The 26,955-nt window shown below is 42.4% G+C and overlaps 2 protein-coding genes across 2 annotated transcripts; one reads left to right on the top strand and one right to left on the bottom strand.

Moving 5' to 3' along the window:
- The first annotated feature begins 19 nt into the window (after positions 1-19).
- haus7 (HAUS augmin-like complex, subunit 7) lies at positions 20-20,305 on the top strand. Its single transcript, XM_034172065.1, has 9 exons — positions 20-122; positions 10,833-10,948; positions 11,054-11,121; positions 14,773-14,834; positions 15,430-15,620; positions 17,375-17,489; positions 19,614-19,826; positions 19,917-20,028; positions 20,101-20,305. The coding sequence occupies exons 1-9, from the start codon at positions 66-68 to the stop codon at positions 20,160-20,162; spliced, it is 996 nt and encodes a 331-aa protein (XP_034027956.1). The 5' UTR covers positions 20-65; the 3' UTR covers positions 20,163-20,305.
- Positions 20,306-25,600: 5,295 nt separating this feature from the next.
- Positions 25,601-26,531, bottom strand: mrpl49 (mitochondrial ribosomal protein L49). The gene has a single exon (XM_034172067.1). The coding sequence runs from the start codon at positions 26,484-26,486 to the stop codon at positions 25,980-25,982; it is 507 nt and encodes a 168-aa protein (XP_034027958.1). The 5' UTR covers positions 26,487-26,531; the 3' UTR covers positions 25,601-25,979.
- Positions 26,532-26,955: the final 424 nt, after the last annotated feature.

Raw genomic sequence — 26,955 nt, 5'->3', positions numbered from 1 at the left:
GTAGCTTCAAAAAATGACGCAATGGCGTGGCGCCCAGAATGTGACGTCATTATTCGTCGACACGGATGGCGCGCGCTTCGAAAGCTGAAGAGTTGGCACAAAATGTTTACTTCGCTCTGCAGGTAAATAAAATTAATTTAATGTTAACAACACAGAACATGGTGAGTGTGGAGCGTGTTTACGCGAAGCAATGGAATATTTCTACATTTCATGACTGGTAACGTTAGTTTTTTTTTTTAATCAAGCTAGCTAATGCTAAAAATAAAAGGAGAACTACGGAGCTCCTGTATCCTTTAGTAAAGACTGTCGGTGGCTGTGTGAGTGGACGGCAACTGACCGACAACGCCTGTTTTTACCTATTTATTGGCCAAATCTGAAGATGATGCTGGTATTTATTACTGGTCTAATAATAATAAGTTTTATTTAACGGCGCCTTTCATGGAAATCAAGGTCACCTTACAACACATACTTAAAACATGCATTAAAATAACAGAAATATAATCAGAACATTACAAGGTATACAGAACAATACAGTGGCTCAAACGGGATCGCTGTTTACTTCTGACTTCCCCGCTCATGCGCACACGGTTTACGGACCATTCATAGACTTCTTCTTTGTCTTTCGGCTGTTCCCGTTAGGGGTCGCCACAGCAGATCAATCGTTTCCATCTCACCCTGTCCTCTGTATCTTCCTCTGTCACACCAACCACCTGCATGTCCTCTCTCAGCACATCCATGAACCTCCTCTTTGGTCTCCCTCTTCTCCTCCTGCCTGGTGGCTCCATCCTCAGGATCCTTCTCCCTATATACCCTGTGTCCCTCCTCTGCACATGTCCAAACCATCTCAATCTCGCCTCTCTGACTTTGTCTCCAAACCGTCCTACCTGAGCTGTCCCTCTGATATGTTCATTCCTAATCTTGTCCATTCTTGTCACTCCCAAAGAGAATCTCAACATCTTCAGCTCTGCCACCTCCAGCTCTGCCTCCTGTCTTTTTGTTAGTGCCACTGTCTCTAAACCATACAACATAGCTAGTCTCACTACTGTTTTGTAAACTTTCCCCTTCACTCTTGCTGATATTCTTCGGTCACAAATCACTCCTGCCACCTTTCTCCACCCACTCCACCCTGCCTGCACTCTCTTCTTCACCTCTCTACCACACTCTCCATTACTTTGAACAGTTGACCCCAAATATTTAAACTCATCTACTTTCACCACTTCTACTCCTTGTAACTGCACTATTCCACTGGGCTCCCTCTCATTCACACACATGTACTCAGTCTTGCTTCTACTGACTTTCATTCCCCTTCTCTCCAAAGCATATCTCCACTTCTCCAGACTAGACTCAACTTGCTCTCTACTCTCACTACAGATCACAATGTCATCTCCAAACATCATACTCCATGGGGACTCCTGTCTGATCTCATCTGTCAACCTGTCCATCACCACTGCAAACAAGAAAGGACTCAGAGCTGATCCTTGGTGTAATCCCACCTCCACCTTGAATGAGTCTGTCATTCCGACTGCGCATCTCACCGCTGTCATACTATTTTTGTACATGTCCTGCACTACCCTAACATACTTCTCTGCCACTCCAGACTTCCTCATACAATGCCACAACTCTTCTCTTGGCACCCTATCATAAGCTTTTTCTAAGTCCACAAACACACAATGTAACTCTTTCTGTCCTTCTCTGTACTTTTCCAACAGTATTCTCAGAGCAAACATTGCATGTGTAGTGCTCTTTCTCGGCATGAAACCATATTGCTGCTCACAGATCTTCACCTGTTTTCTAAGCCTAGCTTCTACTACTCTTTCCCATAACTTCATGCTGTGGCTGATCAGCTTTATGCCTCTGTAGTTATTGCAGCTCTGCACATCACCCTTGTTCTTGAAAATAGGAACCAGCACACTTCGTCTCCACTCCTCAGGCATCCTCTCACTTTCCAAGATTTTATTAAACAATCTGGTTAGAAACTCTACTGCCATCTCTCCTAGACATTTCCATGCCTCCATTGGAATGTCATCTGGACCAACTGCCTTTCCACTCTTCATCCTCTTCATAGCAGCCCTCACTTCTTCCTTGCTAATCTCTTTTACTTCCTGATTTACTCTCACCACATCATCCAGCCTTTTCTCTCGCTCATTTTCTTTATTCATCAACTCTTCAAAATATTCCCTCCACCTTCTCAGCACACACTCCTCACTTGTCAGCACATTACCATGTGCATCTTTTACCACCCTAACCTGCTGCACATCCTTTCCAGCTCTGTCCCTTTGTCTGGCCAATCGGTACAAGTCCTTTTCTCCTTCCTTACTATTCAACTTCTTGTACAGCTCGCAATATGCCTTTTCCTTTGCTTTTGCCACTTCTCTTCTCGCCTTACGCCGCATCTCCTTGTACTCCTGTCTACTTTCTTCATCTCTCCGACTATCCCAAAACTTTTTCGCCAACCTCTTTCTCCTTATGCTTTCCTGGACCTCTTCATTCCACCACCAAGTCTCCTTGTCTTCCTTCCACTGTCCAGATGTCATACTCAGTACTGCCCTAGCTGTCTCCCTCACCACATCTGCAGTACTTTTCCAGGTGTCCAAAATTGCTTCCCCTCCAACTAGTGCTTCTCTCACCTGCTCGCTAAATTTCACACAACAGTCTTCCTCCTTCAGCTTCCACCATCTGATCCTTTGTTGAGCTCTCACTCTCTTCTTCTTCTTTACCTCTAAAGTCATCCTACAAACAACCATCCTATGCTGTCTAGTGACACTCTCTCCTGCTACCACCTTACAGTCTGTGATTTCTTTTAGCTTGCATCTCCTATAAAGAATGTAGTCCACCTGTGTGCACCTTCCTCCACTCTTATATGTTACCCTGTGCTCCTCCCTTTTCTTAAAGTAGGTATTCACCACAGCCATTTCCATCCTTTTTGCAAAATCAACTACCATCTGTCCTTCCCCGTTCCTATCCTTGATACCATATCTACCCATTACTTCCTCATCACCTCTGTTCCCTTCACCAACATGCCCATTGAAGTCTGCTCCTATCACCACTCTTTCATGCTTGGGCACACTCTCCACCACCTCATCTAACACACTCCAGAAATCTTCTTTCTCCTTCATCTCACAACCTACCTGTGGGGCATATGCACTGATGATATTCATCATCACCCCTTCAATTTCCAACTTCACACTCATCACCCTGTCAGACACTCGCTTAACCTCCAACACACTTTTAACATACTCTTCCTTTAAAATGACCCCAACACCATTTCTCTTCCTGTCCCCACCATGGTACAACAACTTGTACCCACCGCCGATGCTCCTGCTCTTACTTCCCTTCCACTTGGTCTCTTGCACACACAATATGTCTACCTTTCTCCTCTCCATCATATCAGCCAGCTCTCTCCCTTTACCAGTCATACTACCAGCATTCAAAGTTCCCACTCTCATTTCCACCCTTCTAGTTTTCTTCTTCTCCCGCTGTTCGTGGCAACGTTTTCCTCCTCTTCTTCGTCGTCTTCGCCCACCATTCATAGACAAAAAAAAAGACCATTCACAGACAAAAAAAAAAGACTATTCATAGACAATGGCCATTCATAGACATATGAAGAACCATTAAATATTTATTAAAACGCAGCACTGTCACAGGTGATTTGGCACGACTATCTGATCTCTAGCTGTTTTTTGCTGTCGAATTGATAAAACCAAAAGTATTTGCATCTGTTTGGACAGCATGATGGAACACTGATTTATTGTTTGACATCGACATACACAAACACTATAAGATTTTTACATTCGCAGATAGTGGCAGTAGAGTCAACTATTCTAGTAATTTGAAGAGACAGTATATTATTAGGTTATAAATAAATAAATAAATATATATATATATATATATGTATATATATATATATGTATATATATATATGTATATATATATATATGTATATATATATATATGTATATATATATATGTATATATATATATGTATATATATATATATGTATATATATATATATGTATATATATATATATGTATATATATATATATGTATATATATATATGTATAAACACAATACTGACTAATGAATTCATTATATTTCTATATAAAACATAATAATAGATATGTTATAACACAGGTGACACTAATTTAACACAGGTGTGATCTATCAGATGTATGAGTTGATGTTCAGTAAATCTGTCTATGAATTTTGCACATTGTGTCTAAGAATGGTATTTTTTAAATTTTATTTTATTTGTCTATGAATGGTCCGTGTCTATGAATTGTCCGGTTACTGTGCACACAGACTGGTATGCAGAAAACTCCAGACACCAAGCAGATGCGGTGAGAAAATGCACAAGAAGATGACTTCAGACTAGGGCTGAAACGATTAATCGAGTAACTCGAATAATTCTATTACAAAAAATGTTCGAGGCAAATTCTGTGCCTCGAAGCTTCGTTTAACGTTGTAGTACATATGCCAGGCCTGTGTATGGCGCTGCAACGTCCACAGGAGAAAAAAACAGAAGAAGACTGGAGCATAACAGCTAATGAAATTAACAACGATAGCTACCGTTTTCCAGCGTGACACAGAGTAAAATAAAGCCTTTTAAGAGATAGATGGTCCACGCCAATCATCTGAAATAGACTTACTGTGCATTTAAAGCGAAGCAGTGTGTTTGTTTCGTTTTAAAAAACACACGGTCTGCTCTACGTGGGGAGGGACGGTGGCCGGCTGCTCTCTGTCCAGTGTGAGGGGCTCTCAGACCGGGCGAGTCACAGCTCTGGCCCCGACTACATTGACAAACAGCAGAAGTGCACTCTTTCTTCTGTGTTTCCCTCAGACTCACACTGTTTGACTTTTTAATTTTTTGCTTTTTTGGACAACACACAACACTTCACAAACACGGTGACTTAAATAAAATAATAATAAAAAAAAACTGACTGCGAGGCTGCATGTTCAACCTCCATCTGAAATGCATCTGCTGAATTGCAGAGAAAGAGGGAAAAAAATAATCACACAGGGACCCAGTCCATCAACCTTAAAAAACAAACAAAAATGGTTACATTTTACAAGTTGGAGAAAACAAAGCCACATCCCATCGCCATTTCAGCAAAATGCCAACACTGGCGCAGTGACATTGTGCCATTGCTTAAGGAGAGCCCTGGACTATCGATGTTGTTTAAAAACGCAAAAGTACTTTTTATCCGATTACTCGATTAATCGCCAGAATAATCGATAGAATACTCGATAGCTGCAGCCCTACTTCAGACTACGTGTCAACTCTTGATCCCAAAGATTGAAAGCATTATTGTGAGAAATTAAATCTTGGAGATGATGTCCATGAAGGATTTCAAGTTTTTGGAGGCATACAATTATTTTATCAGTGCTCACGTGAGGGAATACGGTTATCAGCTTGCTGCTGTAGACGCTGATGTCTGTCTGTGCTCTTTCTGTCTGGTCCCGTCTCTGTGGGCTGAGTGCAGCAGCAGGACGTGCTTTGAAGTTGAGGAACTTTTTAAACGTCCAAAAAAGACACTCCTATATAGTATGGCAGGTGTGCACATCCATGCGTCAGGGTACAGTTGACCTGTGCTGAGAGAGTCATTAAATGTAGCAGTTCTGCGTGTGCACCCAGTGCAAGATAGAAAAAGTAATGGAGGAAAAACAACGAGCCAAAGGTTTCTTTGTGACCAAAAAAAAAAAAAAAAAAAAAAAGCCATCACAATGAGGTGGCCGTTAGATTATATACAGCTGTGTGGCTCACACAACTTCCCAAAAATAAAAAAAAACCCACAAGATCCACAAACACAAAATTAATCCATACATAACAGTTTGAGAGCATATATATATATATATATATATATATATATATATATATATATATACTCAACAAAAATATAAACGCAACACACTTGGTTTTGCTCCCATTTTGTATGAGATGAACTCAAAAATCTAAAAGTTTTTCCACATACACAATATCATCATTTCCCTCAGATATTGTTCACAAACCAGTCTAAATCTGTGATAGTGAGCACTTCTCCTTTGCTGAGATAATCCATCCCACCTCACAGGTGTGCCATACCAAGATGCTGATTAGACACCATGATTAGTGCACAGGTCGGCCTTAGACTGTCCACAATAAAAGGCCACTCTGAAAGGTGCAGTTTTGTTTTATTGGGGGGGGGGGATACCAGTCAGTATCTGGTGTGACCACCATTTGCCTCATGCAGTGCAACACATCTCCTTCGCATAGAGTTGATCAGGTTGTCAATTGTGGCCTGTGGAATGTTGGTCCACTCTTCTTCAATGGCTGTGCGAAGTTGCTGGATATTGGCAGGAACTGGTACACGCTGTCGTATATGCCGGTCCAGAGCATCCCAAACATGCTCAATGGGTGACATGTCTGGTGAGTATGCCGGCCATGCAAGAACTGGGACATTTTCAGCTTCCAAGAATTGTGTACAGATCCTTGCAACATGGGGCCCTGCATTATCCTGCTGCAACATGAGGTGATGTTCTTGGATGTATGGCACAACAATGGGCCTCAGGATCTCGTCACAGTATCTCTGTGCATTCAAAATGCCATCAATAAAATGCACGTGTTCTTCGTCCATAACAGACACCTGCCCATACCATAACCCCACCGCCACCATGGGCCACTCGATCCACAACATTGACATCAGAAAACCACTCACCCACACGACGCCACACACGCTGTATGCCATCTGCCCTGGACAGTGTGAACCGGGATTCATCCGTGAAGAGAACACCTCTCCAACGTGCCAAACGCCAGCGAATGTGAGCATTTGCCCACTCAAGTCGGTTACGACGACGAACTGGAGTCAGGTCGAGACCCCGATGAGGACGACGAGCATGCAGATGAGCTTCCCTGAGACGGTTTCTGACAGTTTGTGTAGAAATTCTTTGGTTATGCAAACCGATTGTTTCAGCAGCTGTCCGAGTGGCTGGTCTCAGACGATCTTGGAGGTGAACATGCTGGATGTGGAGGTCCTGGGCTGGTGTGGTTACACGTGGTCTGCGGTTGTGAGGCTGATTGGATGTACTGCCAAATTCTCTGAAACGCCTTTGGAGACAGCTTATGGTAGAGAAATGAACATTCAATACACGAGCAACAGCTCTGGTTGACATTCCTGCTGTCAGCATGCCAATTGCACGCTCCCTCAAATCTTGGGACATCTGTGGCATTGTGCTGTGTGATAAAACTGCACCTTTCAGAGTGGCCTTTTATTGTGGGCAGTCTAAGGCACACCTGTGCACTAATCATGGTGTCTAATCAGCATCTTGATATGGCACACCTGTGAGGTGGGATGGATTATCTCAGCAAAGGAGAAGTGTTCACTATCACAGATTTAGACTGGTTTGTGAACAATATTTGAGGGAAATGGTGATATTGTGTATGTGGAAAAAGTTGTAGATCTTTGAGTTCATCTCATACAAAATGGGAGCAAAACCAAAAGTGTTACGTTTTATATTTTTGTTGAGTGTATATAAAACCATGGGTTCCTGGACAGTCGCGTTTCTTCTCGCTGGCTTTATTTTCTCCATGGCTTACAGTCATTTTGACACCGATGAGTCAAACTTTACACTTTGTGTTTGTCCATTTGTCTGCAAAATCGCTCTTTTGCACATGTTAAACTGTGTTTGATTTCAAAACAATGAATCGAAAATCAGATTGTAGTTGGTTTGCAGCCCTCATAATAACTTCATTCACAGTTTATCACCTAAATGTGGAGCTGCACAGAGAAAACCAAAAGAAAAAAATTCAGAAGGGGAGGTTTGTTTTTAATGTGATGAGTTTGAACACAGGGTGAGCTCATGTGATCCCATCTCCCACCTGTACTGACACAATTTTGAGCCAAACAACATCGGATCCTTGAGACTAAATGCTTGCAAAGTGAAAATCTTTAAAAGGGATTGTCCTCCATCTGGAAGTGATGTGTTTTTTATGCACAGTGCTGATTTGTCAGCGTGTGATGGATCACCGAGTGCACATTTTGAACGGTGACATCTTCAAATATTACACAGTCAGTGGCTGTACAAGAGTTTTCTGCCTGCCAGCATGGCCCCACCCAGCGTGTGACGTCATCACGATTCCTTCTCTATGCAGCATGGAATACATGTGTTTTGAGACTAGATTTGAACAGAGGAAATAACCTAGTGTTGCGGAGGTCAGGAGGGATGGAGTTCCAAAGCATGATAACAAGAGGGACAGGTGGAACAGTCAGATGGATAGAAGAGGAAGGTTGGAGTGAATGGGCAGGTGTAACAAGGTGAATTAGATCAGACAAATAAAGAGGGGCAAAGTTTTGAATGGCTTTAAATGTCAAAAGCAATATTTTATAGTGTATGCGCTGCTGCAATACAGGTGTGATGTGATTAGTGAATAGAGTCATACAACAGTTTAAACCCGTTTTAACTGTCATGTGATATCTGTAAGTGCCACAATGGTGACAAACACTTTTTGGTGTTAACCTGGTTATCTGTCTATCGATCCGTCTGTCTGTCGGCATGTAGAGTTAATTGTTTACCATATCAAATCATGCTAACATGCCAGACACAATTAGGTTGCCACTTAGTGCTCACCTAGAGTGAGATATTTGTTGCCTTTGATAACCAAGCATTTGATACCATCCAATACCTATGCTTTTATGGCATTCACATCTAAAATTTTGTGAAGTTATCTTTATTTGTTAAAAAGTTATGGAACTTTGTTGAAGAGCCGAGACTTCGTAGCTGTTTAATTGGCTGTGTGCATGCCGGAACGTGACATAACTTCCGCTGAGATGTCAGGATGGTTGTAAACATCCGGTGCCGGTAGCCATAGCAAGAAAACTGGCACTTTGGTGCTCGCTAGCTGCGTACTTGTACTTCTGCTTCTACCTACCTTCATACCTTCTGTCCGTTTACATGTTATGTTTTCCGTTTACATGTTCTAGGCAAACATGACATGTAAATGGACAAAGTTATCATTTCAACAATGCACAGATAGTAGGGCTAATCACCACTGCTGTGTGCCATTCTCCAGAGCATCAACTAGGTGCAATTCTCTACTGAGTTTCCACAATTTTCCAAAGGACTCGGAATTGCGGAGACAGTGGGTTGTTAAGATCAGGAGAGACCATTTTATTGTCACAAGTACTTCACGAGTGTGTTCGACACTTTGTCACTAATAATGATCTCAAATGCATGCATGCATGCATGCATATCTATCTATCTATCTGTAACGTTACTGTAACGTCTGTGTTGGTTTTTACAAATAAATGTGTATTTGTAAAATATGTATTTTTTTAAATAAAGGCATTTGCAAAACTGAAAATTCTGTTTAAGTTGTGATTCAGCTCAACAACCGTGTGATACAGTACTGTTCAGAATAATAGTAGTGCTATGTGACTAAAAAGATTAATCCAGGTTTTGAGTATATTTCTTATTGTTACATGGGAAACAAGGTACCAGTAGATTCAGTAGATTCTCACAAATCCAACAAGACTAAGCATTCATGATATGCACACTCTTAAGGCTATAAAATTGGGCTATTAGTAAAAAAAAAGTAGAAAAGGGGGTGTTCACAATAATAGTAGCGTGGCATTCGGTCAGTGAGTTCATCAGTTTTTGTGGAACAAATAGCTGTGAATCAGGTGTCCCCTATTTAAGGATGAAGCCAGCACCTGTTGAACATGCTTTTCTCTCTGAAAGCCTGAGGAAAATGGGACGTTCAAGACATTGTTCAGAAGAACAGTGTAGTTTGATTAAAAAGTTGATTGGAGAGGGGAAAACCTATACGCAGGTGCAAAAAATTATAGGCTGTTCATCTACAATGATCTCTAATGCTTTAAATTGGCCAAAAAAAAAAAAAAAAAAAAAATGGAGACGTGGAAGAAAATGGAAAACAACCATCAAAATGGATAGAAGAATAACCAGAATGGCAAAGGCTCACCCATTAATCAGCTCCAGGATGATCAAAGACAGTCTGGAGTTACCCCCAAACTCTGAATTCAAGCCAGAGTTCACAGTGAAGCATGGTGGTACAAGCATCATGATATGGGCATGTTTCTCCTACTATGGTGTTGGGCCTATATATTGCATACCAGGTATCATAGATCAGTTTGGATATGTCAAAATACTTGAAGAGGTCATGTTGCCTTATGGTGAAGAGGACATGCCCTTGAAATGGGTGTTTCAACAAGACAATGACCCCAAGCACACTAGTAAACCAGCAAAATCTTGGTTCCAGACCAACAAAAATAATGTAAGGCAGATGAGAAGAAATCATGAAAAACTGTGGTTACACAACTAAATACTAATTTAGTGATTCACAGGATTGCTAAAAAAGCAGTTTGAACATAATAGTTTTGAGTTTGTAGCATCAACAGCAGATGCTACTATTATTGTGAACACCCTCTTTTCTACTTTTTTACTAATAGCCCAATTTCATAGCCTTAAGAGTGTGCATATCACGAATGCTTGGTCTTGTTGGATTTGTGAGAATCTACTGAATCTACTGGTACCTTGTTTCCCATGTAACAATAAGAAATATACTCAAAACCTGGATTAATCTTTGTAGTCACATAGCACTACTATTATTCTGAACACTACTGTATAACCGGGCGTCATTCACACTGCCATCCAGTAGATGGGTCAAAATGCATAGAACACTGCCATCAATTGGATGTAGATCTGTAGCATTTTACATACGTCAAGTAATATTTTACATGCCCTGGATGTCTGTGGTTTAGTTATGCTTGTATTTTGCAAGAACACTGTTTAGAATTAGTCTGAAATCAAAACTGATGTTCCAGTTTGTCTTTTTCAAGGCTGCCTTGTGTCCACTGGTGGAAGGGCTGCACCTGCACGAGGCAGACAGTATGCTGCAGTTGCTTTGTGCTCCCTCTCAGCACCGCACTGACATATTGGAATGGATCTGCAGGAGGTTTTTACATAAAACAACAACATAAAACATATTTATACCAACATTTTAAGACTTTAATTTACAATAACCACAATATCTTTTCTGTTTTTACTTCTTACTTTACAGTATCAACCCAAACTTTGCTACTTCAAATAAAGTGCTGAGAGCCAAAGATCCTGACATTTTGACTAAAGGTAACGGCTCTTAGTTCATTCTTTGCAAGTGAGGAAAGTGAGACTAAAAGCTGTAGTAAGCATTTGTCAGTCCTATTAATTGATCTGTCTCAAACTTTTGCTCAGTGAGTAAGAATTTTTTGTCAGTTCTACATACCAGACCAAATTAAGATTCTCTGTATCAATAGATATTGTGATAGTCATGACCATATCTATTTTTTTTAATTATGAAATAAACAAATGTCATTTAGTGGTTTAGTGTCATGTCAGTGGTAACAGAAGATATGAACTGGATGAGGTATTGTCATTATCAAGCTGTTGTTGCTGATGTAGGAATGAAGCCAAAGTGGTTTGCAAGGATCCATCCATCCATCCATTTTTTTCCGCTTTTTCCGGAGTCGGGTCGCGGGGGCAGCAGCTCAAGCAAAGCCGCCCAGACCTCCTGATCCACACACACCTCCCCCAGCTCCTCCGGGGGAACCCCGAGGCGTTTCCAAGCCAGCCGAGAGACGTAGTCCCTCCAGCGTGTCCTGGGTCTTCCCTGGGGCCTCCTCCCGATGGGACATGCCCGGAACACCTCTCCAGCGAGGCGTCCAGGGGGCATCCGAAAAAGATGTCCGAGCCACCTCAACTGGCTCCTTTCGACATGGAGGAGCAGCAGCTCGACTCAGAGCTCCTCCCGAGTGACCGAGCTCCTCACTCTATCTCTAAGGGAGTGCCCAGCCACCCTGCGGAGGAAACTCATCTCGGCCGCTTGTACTCGCGATCTCGTTCTTTGGAACGTAGATCGATCGGTAAATCAAGAGCTTTGCCCCCCTACTCAGCTCTCTCTTCACCACGACGGTCCGATACAGCGACTGCATCACTGCAGATGCTGCACCGATCCGTCTGTTGATCTCACGCTCCATCCGTCCCTCACTCGTGAACAAGACCCCGAGATACTTAAACTCCTCCACTTGAGGCAAGGACACTCCACCGACATGAAGAGGGCAAAGCACCTTTTTCCGGTCGAGAACCATGGCCTCGGATTTGGAGGTGCTGATTTTCATCCCGGATGCTTCACACTCAGCTGCAAACCGCCCCAGTGCACGCTGAAGGTCCTGATTTGACGAAGCCAACAGAACCACATCGTCCGCAAACAGCAGAGACAAGATTCTGTGGTTCCCAAACCAGACCCCCTCTACACCCTGGCTGAGTCTAGAAATTCTGTCCATAAAGATAATGAACAGAACCGGTGACAAAGGGCAGCCCTGGCGGAGGCCAACGTGCACTGGAAACAGGTTTGACTTACTACCAGTAATGCGAACCAAGCTCCTGCTACGGTTGGTCTTACAGGGACCGGATAGCCCTTTGCAAAGGACCCCGGACCCCATACTCCCGGAGCACCCCCCACAGGGTGACCCGAGGGACATGGTCAAACGCCTTCTCCAGATCCACAAAGCACATGTGGACTGGTTTGGCGAACTCCCATGAACCCTCGAGCACCAGATGGAGCGTGTAGAGCTGGTCCAGTGTGCCGTGACCAGGACAAAAACCACACTGCTCCTCCTGAATCCGGGGTTCGACTATCGGTCGAATTCTCCTCTCCAGTACTCTGGAATAGACCTTACTGGGGAGGCTGAGGAGTGTGATCCCCCTGTAGTTGGAACACAACCTCCGGTCCCCCTTCTTAAACAGAGGGACAACCACCACGGTCTGCCAGTCCAGAGGCACTGTCCCCGACCGCCAAGCGATGTTGCAGAGGCATGTCAGCCAAGACAGTCCCACAACATCCAGAGACTTAAGGTACTCAGGACGGATTTCATCCACCCCAGGAGCCTTGACACCGAGGAGCTTTCTAACCACCTCGGTGACTTCGGACTGGCTAATGGACGAGTCTGCCTCTGAGTCCCCAGTCTCTGCTTCCTCTTCGGAAGACGTGATGATGGGATTGAGGAGATCCTCGAATGTATTCCTTCCACCACCCGACAACATCCCCAGTCAGGGTCAACAGCTCCCCACCCCCACCATAGACAGTGCTGGTGGAGAGCTGCTTCCGCCTCCTGAGGCGTCGGACAGTTTGCCAGAATTTCTTCGAGGCTGACCGATAGTCTTCCTCCATGGCCTCCCCAAACTCCTCCCAGATCCGAGTTTTTGCTTCTGTGACCGCACGGGCTGCAGCACACTTGGCCTGCCAGTACCTGTCAGCTGCCTCCAGGGTCCCACCTACCAACAAGGACAAGTAGGACTCCTTCAGCTTGACGGCATCCCTTACTTCCGGCGTCCACCACCGGGTTTGTGGATTGCCGCTGCGACAGGCACCAGAGACCTTGTGACCACAGCTACGAGCGGGCGCATCGACAATGGAGGTGGAGAACATGGTCCACTCGGACTCCATGTCTCCAACCTACCCCGGGATCAGAGAGAAGCTCTCCCGGAGGTGGGAGTTGAAGTCCTCGCTGACAGAGGGTTCCGCCAGTCATTCCCAGCAGACCCTCACAATATGTTTGGGCCTGCCAGGTCTGACCGGCTTCCTCCCCTCACAGCGGATTCAACTCACCACCAGGTGGTGATCGGTCGACAGCTCAGCCCCTATCTTTACTCGAGTGTCCGAGACACATGGCCGAAGGTCAGATGATAGGACTACAAAGTCGATCATCGACCTCCGGCTCAGGGTGTCCTGGTGCCACGTACACTTATGGACACCCTTGTGCTCGAACATGGTGTTCGTGATGTACAAACTGTGACTAGCACAGAAGTCCAACAACTGAACACCACTCAGGTTCAGATCAGGGAGGCCGTGCTTCCCGACCACCTCCCTCCAGGTCTCACTGTCCCAGCCCACGTGGGCGTTGAAATCCCACAGGAGAACAATGGAGTCCCCAGTTGGAGCGCTATCTAGTACCCCTCCCAGGGACTCCAAGAAAGTTGGGTACTCTGCACTGCTGCTCGGCCCGTAGGCCGAGACAACAGTGAGAGACCTGTCCCCGACCCGAAGGCGTAGGGACGCGACCCTCTCGTTCACCGGAGTGAACTCCAAGACATGGCGACGGAGCTGGGAAGCAATAAGCAATGCGACCCCAGCTCTCCGCCTCTCCCTGTGGACAACACCAGAAAAGTTGAGCGTCCAGCCCCTCTCCAGGACTGGGTACCAGAGCCCAAGCTGTGCGTGGAGGTGAGCACGACTATCTCTAGTCGGTATCTCTCAACCTCCCGCACAAGCTCAGGCTCCTTCCCCCCCAGTGAGGTGATATTCCACATCTCAACAGCCAGGGGCTGTGAGCGCGGACCAGGCCGCCGGGCCACCTGCCCTCGACCGCCACCCAATCCTCTCTGCACCTGACCCCCATGGCCCACTCTGCAGGTGGTGAACCCACTGGAGGGCGGGCCCACGTCGCTCTTTCGGGCTGAGCCCGACCGGGCTCAATGGGCTAAGGCCGACCACCAGGCGCTCGTGCGCAAGCCCCAACCCCGGGCCTGGCTCCAGGGTGGGGTTGGGGTTCACAAGGATGTCAAACAGAATTCATATCAGCAGGTTTGATAACATAATCAATTCTGTATATTCCCAGTTTTTCAGAAAAAAATAATAATAACATTTTTTTTAAAAAAAGTCTACCGTTTGCTCTTTGAATGTGGGCGTTGACTGCTTACTTACGGAGGATTTATTAATTAATTTATTTTCTGAATATGCAGAGATGGCTATGCTTGGGCAGGATCTGATGCTTTGCAAAGTGGATGACTTGGACCTGATCAGGGTAAGCGTTAGGATAGAGTACATGAAAATACACTCAACAAAAACATAATCTCAATGCTTTTTGCTCTCATTTTTCATGAGTTGAAGTGAAAGATCAGAGACTTGTATGTACACAAAAGTTTTATTTCTCTCATGTATTAACAGGTTTGTTTGAGTCTGAACTTTGCCAGAAGTTCAGCTTTGTCTGGATCATACATCCACCTAGCAGGTGTGGCATGCCAAGATACTGATTAAACTGTACATATGTGCCTTGTACTGGTCACAATAAAAAAAACACTAAAAAGTGTACCGTTTTACCACACAGCACAGTGACAAAGATGTCACAAATTTTGACAAAGGTGAAGTGCCCACAAACAAATTTAAAAAAATTCTGAAGAACATTTGAGAGCAAGAAGCCTTATAGCTTTAGAAGTCTTGAGATCTTTTACATGAACACATAGGGTGTAATAAAAACAAAGATGTTTTTGTTGAGTGTCCAAATTTACAGTTTCATGAAGGATAATGTGTAAGTCATTTGTCTTTGACATTGGTCATCATTTCAAATAAAATAAAAAATACATTATTTTGTTTTTCTCGTTTCTCACCCAACCATCCAGGGTAATGTGAGCCCTCTTCGGCAGCTCCGGTTCCTGGAGCAGCTTTTAACTCTCGTCCCAGGCAGCGTGAAGTCACCTGAAAGCAGAATGGATGAAGAGATGCTACTGAATGTACTTTGTGCCACTGAGACTCTGCCCCACCTCACTCAAATGCTGAAACCCACGTTTGATCCCTGGCCTGCAAACATCAAGTATGTATGTTTTCTTTAATTCTCAGTCACACAAGCAGCTTCTGGTATAGACAGTGTGCACTGACGTCACACGCAACACATGGATATGTTTACGCAGCCATAAGGGACGGCAAGCTCTGTGTACACCACAGCTTGACCCATGTGGGATCGTTGGTGGGTGGCAAAGTTATTTTGTCTAATATAGCAAAAGCGCTCGATCTTGAACGTCAGAAGAGATATTTAGAGAAAATACAGACAATTAATGTTGATCCCTACAATATGTCCCTCGAGAAGTTCACCAGTGTTATCGATTCTGAGCAGAAACCAGACGTGCGGTATCCAGACATTTTCAACTACTTTATCAACACTCCATCACCCTACACAGGAGAACCCCTGAAAGCATATAAAAGTTTGGATGCCTACAGCTTCTTCGTGGCTGGAGGGGTGCAGAATGTGGTCATACTCCAAGGCTGAAATTCAATCTACGCACCCGATATGAAGTGTTTGCTGAATAGTTGGGTATACTGGGTCGGGTGCCAAGCCTCTCTTCTCACAGCAGTCACCCACTTTTCACACCACTCTTTATCAGCGGGAAAACGATAAAGTTGTACCCCAGAGCCCGTCTTCTGACGGCTCGTGCAATTGTATGCACTGAGTGAAACACCATGTTGATATAATTTGTCCAGACGGTTGTAAAGAACACGAAAAGCACAACGGCTAAACATGGGGTTCACTCATTTGCTGTCCATGCCATGCAAGAGTTGCCGTCCAGTATGGCTGCATAAACACACATCACGTGATCTGTGATGTCACCTGCACAATATCTACTGGAGTCAGTACCTGCATTGTTTGTTATATTGTGATCAGAAAAACACTGTGAATCTGTGTACACGTATTAGCTTGGTAATTGATTGGTGACTTGACTTTCAAGCTTTTCTCTGTGAAGCTGGGAACTAAAAGTTGTGTAAAGCTGTTATCACCATATGCTTCTTGAAGCTATTCAACAATATATCCATGTTATACTGTAGACATTTTTCTGCAGGTTTTATTGAACCTGTTAAACATAAATAAAAGAGACTGTGATAAATCAGCACAAATGTAAATAGAAATAATAGTGTCATCCATCAGCTGACTTGCTAATTGGTGTTGTTGAACAGTAAGAGTCTTAACAAGAACAGGTGGTGCCGGGTGCATAAAAATGTCACACCTGCAGCGTTCATGAGTCAAACCAGAGGCTAAACCAAGTGGTGACATTGTTGGATGGTATTTTTTTTTTAACACTATGTAAAAGTAGATGGCTCAGTGTGCCACACTAGCATCTGCTGCACATCACCATGTAAATTCAGCATAAGTTCTATATTAGTTTGGTGAAAAGGTGGGACCTCCAGTGTTTCCCCTAGAATTTTTTTCAGGCCCAGCCGTACTCGCCAAAAAGAAGCAAAACAAAAACAAAACAAACAGAAAACCCTCAAATCATGAAAAATGTGATTTAGTTGTTATTTTTTAAAACACTTTGCCATTATTCTTCGTTATTTTGTTGGTGTCATTTTTCAATGGTATTTTAAAAATAATAATTTGTTGCCTGGAGGAGGTTCTTATATACAGTGGGGGAAACACTGACCTCTCTGATTGTTGGTGTAAGTAATGCAGGGACAGATGGTAAATTTGCAGTGTCATAGATGCTAAAGAAGAGGTTTAGCAACTGTTGTTGGATTGTTTTCCTTTTTCTTTATCTAAATTATGTAGCTTTTATTACAGAATTCATTCATTCACAGTGATTTACACAAGATGACCAAGTCAGCGTGTCATGATGGGAGCAGGGAGGAGGCTGCAGATGTTGCCACTCTCCTCCAGTTGACTCAGGTGGCTTTGGAGCAGCTGCAGTCAGAGGTATCATGTTCATGTGACTGGTGAAGTCAGGAGTACTGTGTTTCAACTGAAAATATTCTATACGTTGATAAAGAATAACACAAATGAGGAACAGAGCACATACTTCCTTTGTGGTAATAATGGACAAACATTATGACCGTCACCAGTGGTTAAAGTGGTTTTAAACTTGTGTTTATTAAGGCATCTGATATAATTATCAGGCTGAATTTAAAGCCATAATCCTGAGCTTCACCGGGTTGAGCAAAACCACAAATAAAAAACCCCCCAAATAATTCAATATCCATAATTAATTAGACAGTGACACAGTGTGTGCGTGTAATTTTGCTTTTGTGCACCACCACAATAGAGTTGAAATGAAACAATCAGCATGTGCTTGTAATGTGGACTGAGCTTTAATTCAGAGCTCATCAGCAACTCTACAAACTAAAAGGACTATTAATACAAATCATCAGTTTTACAGCTTGTTTTCATTTGATTAGTCAGGTGATGGATATATGTACATTTTAAAGTCAGTGACTATGTCTTGGACTTCTTTTACATCAGTCATTTAGGAACACAAACTGTATGACGCTCTGTGCTGAATATCGGTCCATACTGTTGATGGAAACCCTCTCTCCCACAATAGCCAGTGACGTGACATCTGATATTTTCCCATACAGACCGAGCAAGCGAGGTTAATGATTAGTTTATTAGCACCGGATGTGTTCCAGCCGCTCTCAAACACGCCATTAGGCAGCCTCTCATCAAAAAGAAAAATATGGATCCCTCTGTGCTGTCTAACTTCAGGCCTATCTCTAAATTGCCATTTTTGTTCAAAATTTTAGAGAAAGTGGTTCTTATTCAGCTCCAGTCATTTTTAGTCGATAACAGTATCTATGAGAACTTTGAGTCTGGTTTTAAACCATGCCACAGTACTGAGACAGCACTGCTGAGAGTTTTTAATGTTGTAATGGTAACTGTTGATTTAGGAAACCATGCGTTGCTCGTGCTCCTCGATTTGACAGCTGCTTTTGACACTGTGGATCATAGGATCCTCCTACCATGACTGGAACAGTGGGTGGGCATTACAGACTTTGCTCTCTCATGGTTCCAGTCATATTTGACTGGGGTTTTTCTGTGCAGCTAGGTGAATTTACTTCATCCACAGTCTCTCTCATCACTGGGGTCCCCCAAGGCTCCATCCTGGGGCCGAATCTTTTCTTGCTGTATATGTTGCCGTTGAGGTCAATTTTTAGAAACTGTAATCTTTCTTTTCATTATTTTTGTCGATGATGTTCAGAGCAATGCCAGAGCATTGAGATCTGCAAATCAACTGCTACTGGTCACCTCAAAAATGAGGGTAGAAAACTAAAGGTGACAGAGCCTTTGTGGCTGTGGCTCCTAGGCTCTGGAACAACCTGCCATAGCACATCAGTTCTGCAGGTTCGATCAAGGTTTTTAAATCTTCCCTAAAGATGCACCTCTTTTCTCTGGCTTTTAATCAAGTTTAAGTGGGCTTCTGGCAAAATTTTATTTTAATCTTATTTCACTTTTAATTTTAATTATATTTGAATTAATTTATTCAGTTATATTTATAGCACTGTGTTATGTATTTTAGTTACTATTTATTGTAATTGCTGCAATTGGAGTAAACTGTTTTAATGTGTACAGTACTTTGGTCAACCTTGGTTGTTTTAAATATGCTCTATAAATAAAGTTTGAGTTAAGTTTATTATGTTGCTATTACATATATAAACACCCAAACTTACGGTATTGCCCAAATATGCAAGCTGGTGATGGTTTTGGGCTCGTAAACAGAGCTGTTCGCTTTCTTCACCTCCGTGAAGAACTAGCTAACAGGTGGTCCGGTCGTTAGCTGGTAAACTTTGAATCTGTCCCCCTCCCCCCCCCCCCCCCCCCATGTTTGACTTGGTTTTTCTAATCGTGTTTTTAGCTTTCTGGTTTGTAACGAATATGATATGTGTTTCGGACCGATTGTCATGGTAATCGGTCTGATATGGGAAAATACCCAACCAGAAATCATCCAATCAGAGCGCGTGTAGCGTCACAGTCATATAATAAAGTGTTTTATTCAGTCTTCTGTTCATAAAGAGCACCTGTCTTTCTGTCCTTTGTCTGTCGCAGTGTGAATTCCTGCATAGTGACACACAGCATTCTGCCGCCTTCTCTCCGAGCGCTTTACGTGTGGCTGCGTGTGACCTCCAGCAGTCCATGATTACTTTCAACCATGTCTACGAAACAGATTTTAAAGCATACTGCCGTAGAGATCCACCCAGCTTCAGCACAGATGCTGATGTCTTTCGGAGAGTGCACCAGCTGCTGCTGGCCTGCAACACGGTACATAGATAACCAGCAGTTGCCTGTGTTAAAGTAAAACATGACCTGATTGGCTAAAACAGAATATTGATGCTTCGTGTTGTGTCCTAGGAGCTGGAACTTCTCCATGAGGTATCTGAATCATCTGTTTCTATGAGTGAGGAGATGAATCGGATAAAAACACGACCTCGCTACTGGAGTCATGGAAAGAAGCGTACATTACGTATGTGAATTTTCTTACATGCACACTTGCATGTGCATTGTGTTATTAATTATTTTCTACTTTGTGCCACAGCGGATCAGTTGGAGGAGCTTAACAGACGTTACAGAGACTTCCTGTCGCTGCTTCCTTCCTAACAAAGCCTGACGGTAACCCTAAGATTAACAGCTGACTGCCACCACTGTGTTATGTTTGTGTATGTGGATTCATATTCATGTTTATTTAAATTTTTGTCCACCTGGGGAGTTTGGCGGGTTTCAAGATGGTCATGGATGCTACAAGGAGGTGTCTAATTATTGATAACTGCTTTGTAACTGAGTGAACATTGTTCCATTAAATAACCCTTTGTTAATTACAACAGTTAAACATATCAGTAATAACATATGTCCTTTTTCTTCCCTGTTATTCTTTAATGTGTACTACCTATTTGTGAATAAATTTAAAAGAATTTGTTGTGTTCTTTCACCTCAAAGTCACTGTCACAATTAATAACTGAAATTACTTGGTTCTTTTTCAGGTACATATAGCTCAGTGCTGGTCACTAACGGGCTCTGTTCGGCTTCCCCTCATCCTGTGATGTGTCTAAAGCTGAAATTTTAAATTCTAAAGTTTGTGTCCAACAATTTGTGGTGCATAATGTTGTCGTGTATTTGTATGTCGACACATCATTATGAATGCATGTATTTTTAAAGCATGGATCTATCTGAGCTGTATAGTCTAGGAGCGAGCTGGGACATGTATGTACATCATTTAGGAGAGGATAACTCAACTGTTCTAGACTAATATGACCCCAATGAACAACTTGGGATATGAACCAAAATCTCTATTTGGGATGAACAGCCCGAAATTGACCACACCCTTTTTCGTCCCAAGTGTTACTTCAAATGTAGCTGTATTTTTTTTAAACTACAGCAACTATAGTTTTTCCAAGGTACTCGATATGTTCAGAATGACCAGTACATGTTTAGAAGGGTCATAGAAGAGTATAAAAATTATTTTTCAAACATGTAAACATAACAAAATCCAGATATGAAATATCAGAATTAGAAATTTTATACTCTGCTATGACCCTTCTAAACATGTACATGTTCTGAACATATTGAGTACCTTGGAAAATCTATAGTTGCTGCAGTTTAGAAAATACAGCTGTATTTGAAGTAACACTGGGGACGAAAAAGGGTGTGGGCAATTTTGGGTTGTTCATCCTGGATAGAGATTTTGGTACATATCCCAAGTTGTTCATTGGGGTCATATTAGTCTAAAACAGTTGACTTATCCTCTCCTAAACGATGTGCATACATATGGCGGGGCTTGAAGCACTTCAAGTGCTTTTTTTTCTCAGTGTAAAATTGTTTCTAATCAACAAATTGTTTATGGTTCCAAACAAGTGCTTATTGCATTTCAATTTAACCCTTTTTACAATGTTTTGCTGCTCTTAGTTACTGTGGATTTTCTTTACAAGGATATTGTCATATTTTTTCGTCTGCATGTGTAGAAATTATTCTGCCTATACTACTTTGCAATTGACTTGTTTTTACTGTTGCTGAAATTATTCCTTTATTCATCTATTTGATAACAGGATTATTCAAAGTTATGAAGTATTCATTACATTTTGCCTATGATGTGGATCAAGACATTACTGCTCATGAAGTCTGTCAAACTCAGTGTGACCTGGACTATTATGATTTATAATTTGTGGGCATTTGTGTTGCACAAGTTAACTACTAAGGAGTTAATGGTTTTAGCGGTTTGTCAGCAGGATATCTCAGTGTAATTGACAGTTATTTGGTAGAAACATACAGCAGACTCTGAGCGAGTCAAGATCTGATGATATTTTGATCCATCTGCAGACAGTTGTTCCACAAGATCAGACACTTTGCATGAAGCTGACGGTCACCACTGCAGATTTTCTTCAAATTTGGGTCCTATGATGTATTTCCCTGCAAATGAATACTCACCAAAGGGCACACAGAGTGGCCGAAATGTGAAACTTTGAGTGACAGCGGCTGAGTTGAGTCTGACTCTCATAGCAACTTTAGTTCAGAGGTGGCTTGATGCTGCCTCTAGCTGTTGGGGGGGGGCACTGTCTGTTGTTTATGACCAACAGCTGTAATAATAGGACTTGTGTGACGAAATGTCCTAATGCATCATGTAAAATCTCCCTGCTGTAATATTAATGCCGAGTGAAATTTTGTCATATTAAATGTTGTATGCTAACAGCGTTAGCACTTTTAGCAGCTATCAGTAGCTTGATCAGTTTAAGGTCTTTTTATGCTTCTACTACTCCGTAACTCTGTGACCATGCAATCATTTTAACACAGTTGTGAACCTTTAGAAGTTGTATGTCGGGTTGGTCGGTGTCACAATACAATTCACCATCAGAATAGTAGAGGGTGTGGTTGTTTTTGTTTTTTCATGAAGCCTGGACTACTATCCCATGAAATTTGTTCATTGTGAAACCAGAAAAGTGAGATTCCAGAAAAGATGTAGTTGGTGGACCAACCACGGCCTGTGCGGTCTCCATCTTCTTGACGTGTAGTTACAATTTTTGGGAGGTACACATGTGAAGAGGGGCTGTTAGGGGGTTCACATTGATGCAGACAGCTTTGTGTAGCTATGGCATGGCAGATACAGAGTAGTAAAAATTGGGCTTGAGGTCCCATTAATGCATGACTGCAAAAATAAGTGGCTCGTAACTTTTAATGCGCAAACTTAATAAAAACCACCGTCAGTCCCCCAAAATATGATTCAGATACTCTCTCACGCTTAGGTTAGCCTGTTAACCTAGGTTTCAAAGCATATGGCTTGACACAGTATCAATCGTTTAAAGCAGAAGTGTTCATGTGACTACCCCATTGAAGTTTGTTACATCATGTGTTTCATCGTCGATGTGTCACACCAATTTGAATTCAGGGCAGGAGTTATCAAACTCTTGTGGAACTTATAAACGGATACAATCCCTCTATACTTTGTATTTTTATTTATTTATGTATTTTTAGAGGAGAGTTTTAGTGTGTTATTACTGTATTTTCATCGATTGGCAACCAGAGAGAGATTTAGGTCAGATTAGCATTAGATTACATAAACAATCTTACATTTATACACTCACATTGGGACATAGACATTCAGACACTACATACATCCAGAGGAATATGAATAGGTTAGCTAGCGGATCAGTGTAAAGTGAGTGTGAGAACATTAGAAAGTGTTTGTGTGATAGTCTGTGTAATGAGTGTCAGGAAAGGAGATCTAACTCTTTACAAGCTGGACAAAATCTATCTTCATATGCCACCAATGTCTGCACTGTGTGAGAGGGTCTTCTCCAAAACAGGAGAGGCAGTAACAAAGAAGAACAGACTCAAACCTAACACCACTGAAATAATCTTGTTGTTAAAATGTAAACCTTTGAAGCCCCCAAATCCCCATCAGTTTGTACAACTATGGTCATGGGAAATGCTTGTCTGTAGTTGCACAAGCATTTCCCAATTTATATCTCTATTACATACAGTATTTTACAATGGCACAATCACATTATAACACAAGTATATTGTCTTTAAATGAAAATATAGCCAAAAATTTCAAGATGCATGCAGCTTTATTATTATTGGCTTTATTATTAAACATACAAAACTGCCCTGTTTCATGACACCTTGTACTTTGTTCCATCCAAGTGCTATGTTGAAGATTGGCCAGCAGATGTGCCGTCATTTGTATCAAACGCTTCTAAACACTAAACCATTTCATCAGTCATTCAAAAAGCTTTGTTCCATCACGAGTATGAAGACGTCTAAATGAACCAATCAGGTTGCGGCAGAGCAGGGACAGATGGAAAATGTGTAGTTGAGGACTGGTTTAAGAACCACTGGTCTACATTATGACCGTTAATTCATGTGAATTTGTTGAAGGTGTGGTCCACTGGGGGAACCAAAATACGCACATAATGTACTTTAACTTTGGCACCTCCTAGTGGCCACCACAATTACCTATCCTATCACCCCTCAGGATTTCTCTGCCATAACTGATGCATCGTCCCCATGATAGACAAATAAAAATTAGGTTGGAGAGGTCAGCAAACTTTGCACTCAAAAAAACAACTGATTTTGCCAACCTATATTTAATACCCTTAACTCATTGTATTAAAGTTTTTTTTTTTCTGTAACTGATTGTTGAATAGCTTGAAGCTATAGGCCCAGTTAAAACGACAGACACCCAAAGACTTTCATGACAAGTATCACATGTTGAATGTGAACTGTCAAGAAAATCTATGGGAATTTTACCCCCAAAACTGGTGTATGTTTATTTGATGATGGGTACATGCTGTCACCTAAGTTTGAAAACAGTCACTGTATGATTACATTTTTTTTTATAATTCTGTCTTCCATTGATACAGTAGTGTTCAGAATAATAGTAGTGCTATGTGACTAAATAGATTAATCCAGGTTTTGAGTATATTTCTTATTGTTACATGGGAAACAAGGTACCAGTAGATTCAGTAGATTCTCACAAGTCCAACAAGACCAAGCATTCATGATATGCACACTCTTAAGGTTATGAAATTGGGCTATTAGTAAAAAAAAAAAGTAGAAAAGGGGGTGTTCACAATAACAGTAGCATCTGCTGTTGATGCTACAAACTCAAAACTTATGTTCAAACTGCTTTTTTTTTAGCAATCCTGTGAATCACTAAACTAGTATTTAGTTGTATAACTACAGTTTTTCATGATTTCTTCACATCTGCGAGGCATTAATTTTGTTGGTTTGGAACCAAGTTTTTGCTTGTTTACTAGTGTGCTTGGGGTCATTGTCTTGTTGAAATACCCATTTCAAGGGCATGTCCTCTTCAGCATAAGACAACATGACCTCTTCAAGTATTTTGACATATCCAAACTGATCCATGATACCTGGTATGCGATATATAGGCCCAACACCATAGTAGGAGAAACATGCCCATACGAGTATCATGATGCTTGCACCACCATGCTTCACTGTCTTCACTGTGGACTGTGGCTTGAATTCAGAGTTTGGGGGTCGTCTCACAAACTGTCTGCGGCCCTTGGACCCAAAAAGAACAATTTTACTCTCATCAGTCCACAAAATATTCCTCCATTTCTCTTTAGGCCAGTTGATGTGTTCTTTGGCAAACTGTAACCTCTTCTGCACGTCGCATTAGTGATTATTGTAGATGAACAGCCTATAATTTTTTGCACCTGCGTATAACTTTTCACCTCTCCAATCAACTTTTTAATCAAACTACGCTGTTCTTCTGAACAATGTCTTGAACATCCCATTTTCCTCAGGCTTTCAAAGAGAAAAGCATGTTCAACAGGTGCTGGCTTCATCCTTAAATAGGGGACACCTGATTCACACCTGTTTGTTCCACAAAATTGACAAACTCACTGACTGAATGCCACACTACTATTATTGTGAACACCCCCTTTTCTACTTTTTTTTACTAATAGCCCAATTTCATAGCCTTAAGAGTGTGCATATCATGAATGCTTGGTCTTGGTGGATTTGTGAGAATCTACTGAATCTACTGGTACCTTGTTTCCCATGTAACAATAAGAAATATACTCAAAACCTGGATTAATCTTTTTAGTCACATAGCACTACTATTATTCTGAACACTACTGTACGTATGTAGTTTGGTAAAATACCAAAAACAGAAAATTTGTGCAGACCATTTACTGTTTCCAAAAAAAAGTTACTTTATTAACCAAGTGATGTTTTTGGGCTGTGCCCATCTTCAGACAAAGTAACAATCAACAAAGACCAACATCAAGTTACATGGCCTGTCATGGCCACAGTACGTTTGGGTGGTTTGTACCAATGAAGTCAAAACTGCTGAAACTCCAGTCATCTCCTTTGTGGAGGAAACACTGTTACCATGGTTACCACTGAGCTTTGATCACAGGAGAATTTTGAATCAGGAGCCAGTCTGGAAGTTCTGGATTTTCAGAATCCTTTGCTGAGCAGCCACTCCTTCAGTTCTTTGTCAAAGTGACCTTTGACCGTCAGCGTCATGGTGACCTCGTTGACCTGTGTAGGAAGCTCTTTGCCCGTCACTTCTTTCAGATACTCCCTCACGTCATTCTCCAGGGCCCAGATGTCTCCTTCCACCTTCCGAACCAGCGTGAGCTTGCGGCTGCCGGACTTTAGGTCGGTGTAGACGGGCACGTTGTGCATGCGGGAGCGGCGGATCATGTATGGCAGCGCAGGGGGAACCTCGGCCGGAGCGACCCACCCGGACGGCGCCGGTCCAGAGTGTCGGGGCGGGTCAGGGACGCGGATCGGAGGGATGAGCCGCTCCACAAATTTATATTCCTCCGTCGACTCCAAAATCGCCGAGTTTTTGTTTTCCGTAGCATCGGCAAAAGCTCCCCGCGTCCGTCTCTGCAGGCTGTAAAGTCCCCGAAACGACCGACGGAGCAGCGCACAGCCAGAACTGAAGCAGACCGCCATGACAGCAGAGGAGACACACCGGAAATGATTCTGTAGGGAAGTCTACAGCTGGACTGCAGCGACCTCTACTGGTCAAAGTCAGTAAAAGGAATACGATGATTCGGGGGAAAGTGCAGCAGATAAGAGCGGAATCCTGCAAATGGTGATAAAAGCATCAAATTCGGCAGAATAGTCCTCAGACAATCCTCGTTTGAAAAAAAAAAAAAAACCATTGGCCACTTGAATTTTCAGTTGGCGTTCAGGTAGGGGTCAATTGAAGAATTACACAGAGGTAAAAATTAAAAGATGCTCCAATCATATTAAAAAATATTCCATATTATTTGCCTGATCATAAAGATTCCAAAAAGGTATAGTTTAGATGGTCTGTAACTGAATTCTATGGAGTTATGGGATAAAAACAGCAAGAATGGTGACAAAGGCCAGTGTCGGTTTGTACAGGGGTCAAAAGTTAAAGTTGCTCCAATTTTGG

The sequence above is a fragment of the Thalassophryne amazonica genome, chromosome 6 (assembly GCF_902500255.1).
Source record: "Thalassophryne amazonica chromosome 6, fThaAma1.1, whole genome shotgun sequence".
NCBI classification, from domain to species: Eukaryota; Metazoa; Chordata; class Actinopteri; order Batrachoidiformes; family Batrachoididae; genus Thalassophryne; species Thalassophryne amazonica.
Note: the sequence above shows the minus strand (reverse complement) of the source record. Positions and strands in the feature narration are given on the sequence as shown.

Bases quoted from the DNA above. Each gene is read 5' to 3' on its own strand.
- mrpl49 (XM_034172067.1), bottom strand. From the start codon at position 26,486: ATGGCGGTCTGCTTCAGTTCTGGCTGTGCGCTGCTCCGTCGGTCGTTT.
- haus7 (XM_034172065.1), top strand. From the start codon at position 66: ATGGCGCGCGCTTCGAAAGCTGAAGAGTTGGCACAAAATGTTTACTTC. The intron at 17,490-19,613 runs GTATCATGTTCA...TGTCTGTCGCAG, and splicing joins TGGAGCAGCTGCAGTCAGAG to TGTGAATTCCTGCATAGTGA. The intron at 20,029-20,100 runs GTATGTGAATTT...TTTGTGCCACAG, and splicing joins TGGAAAGAAGCGTACATTAC to CGGATCAGTTGGAGGAGCTT.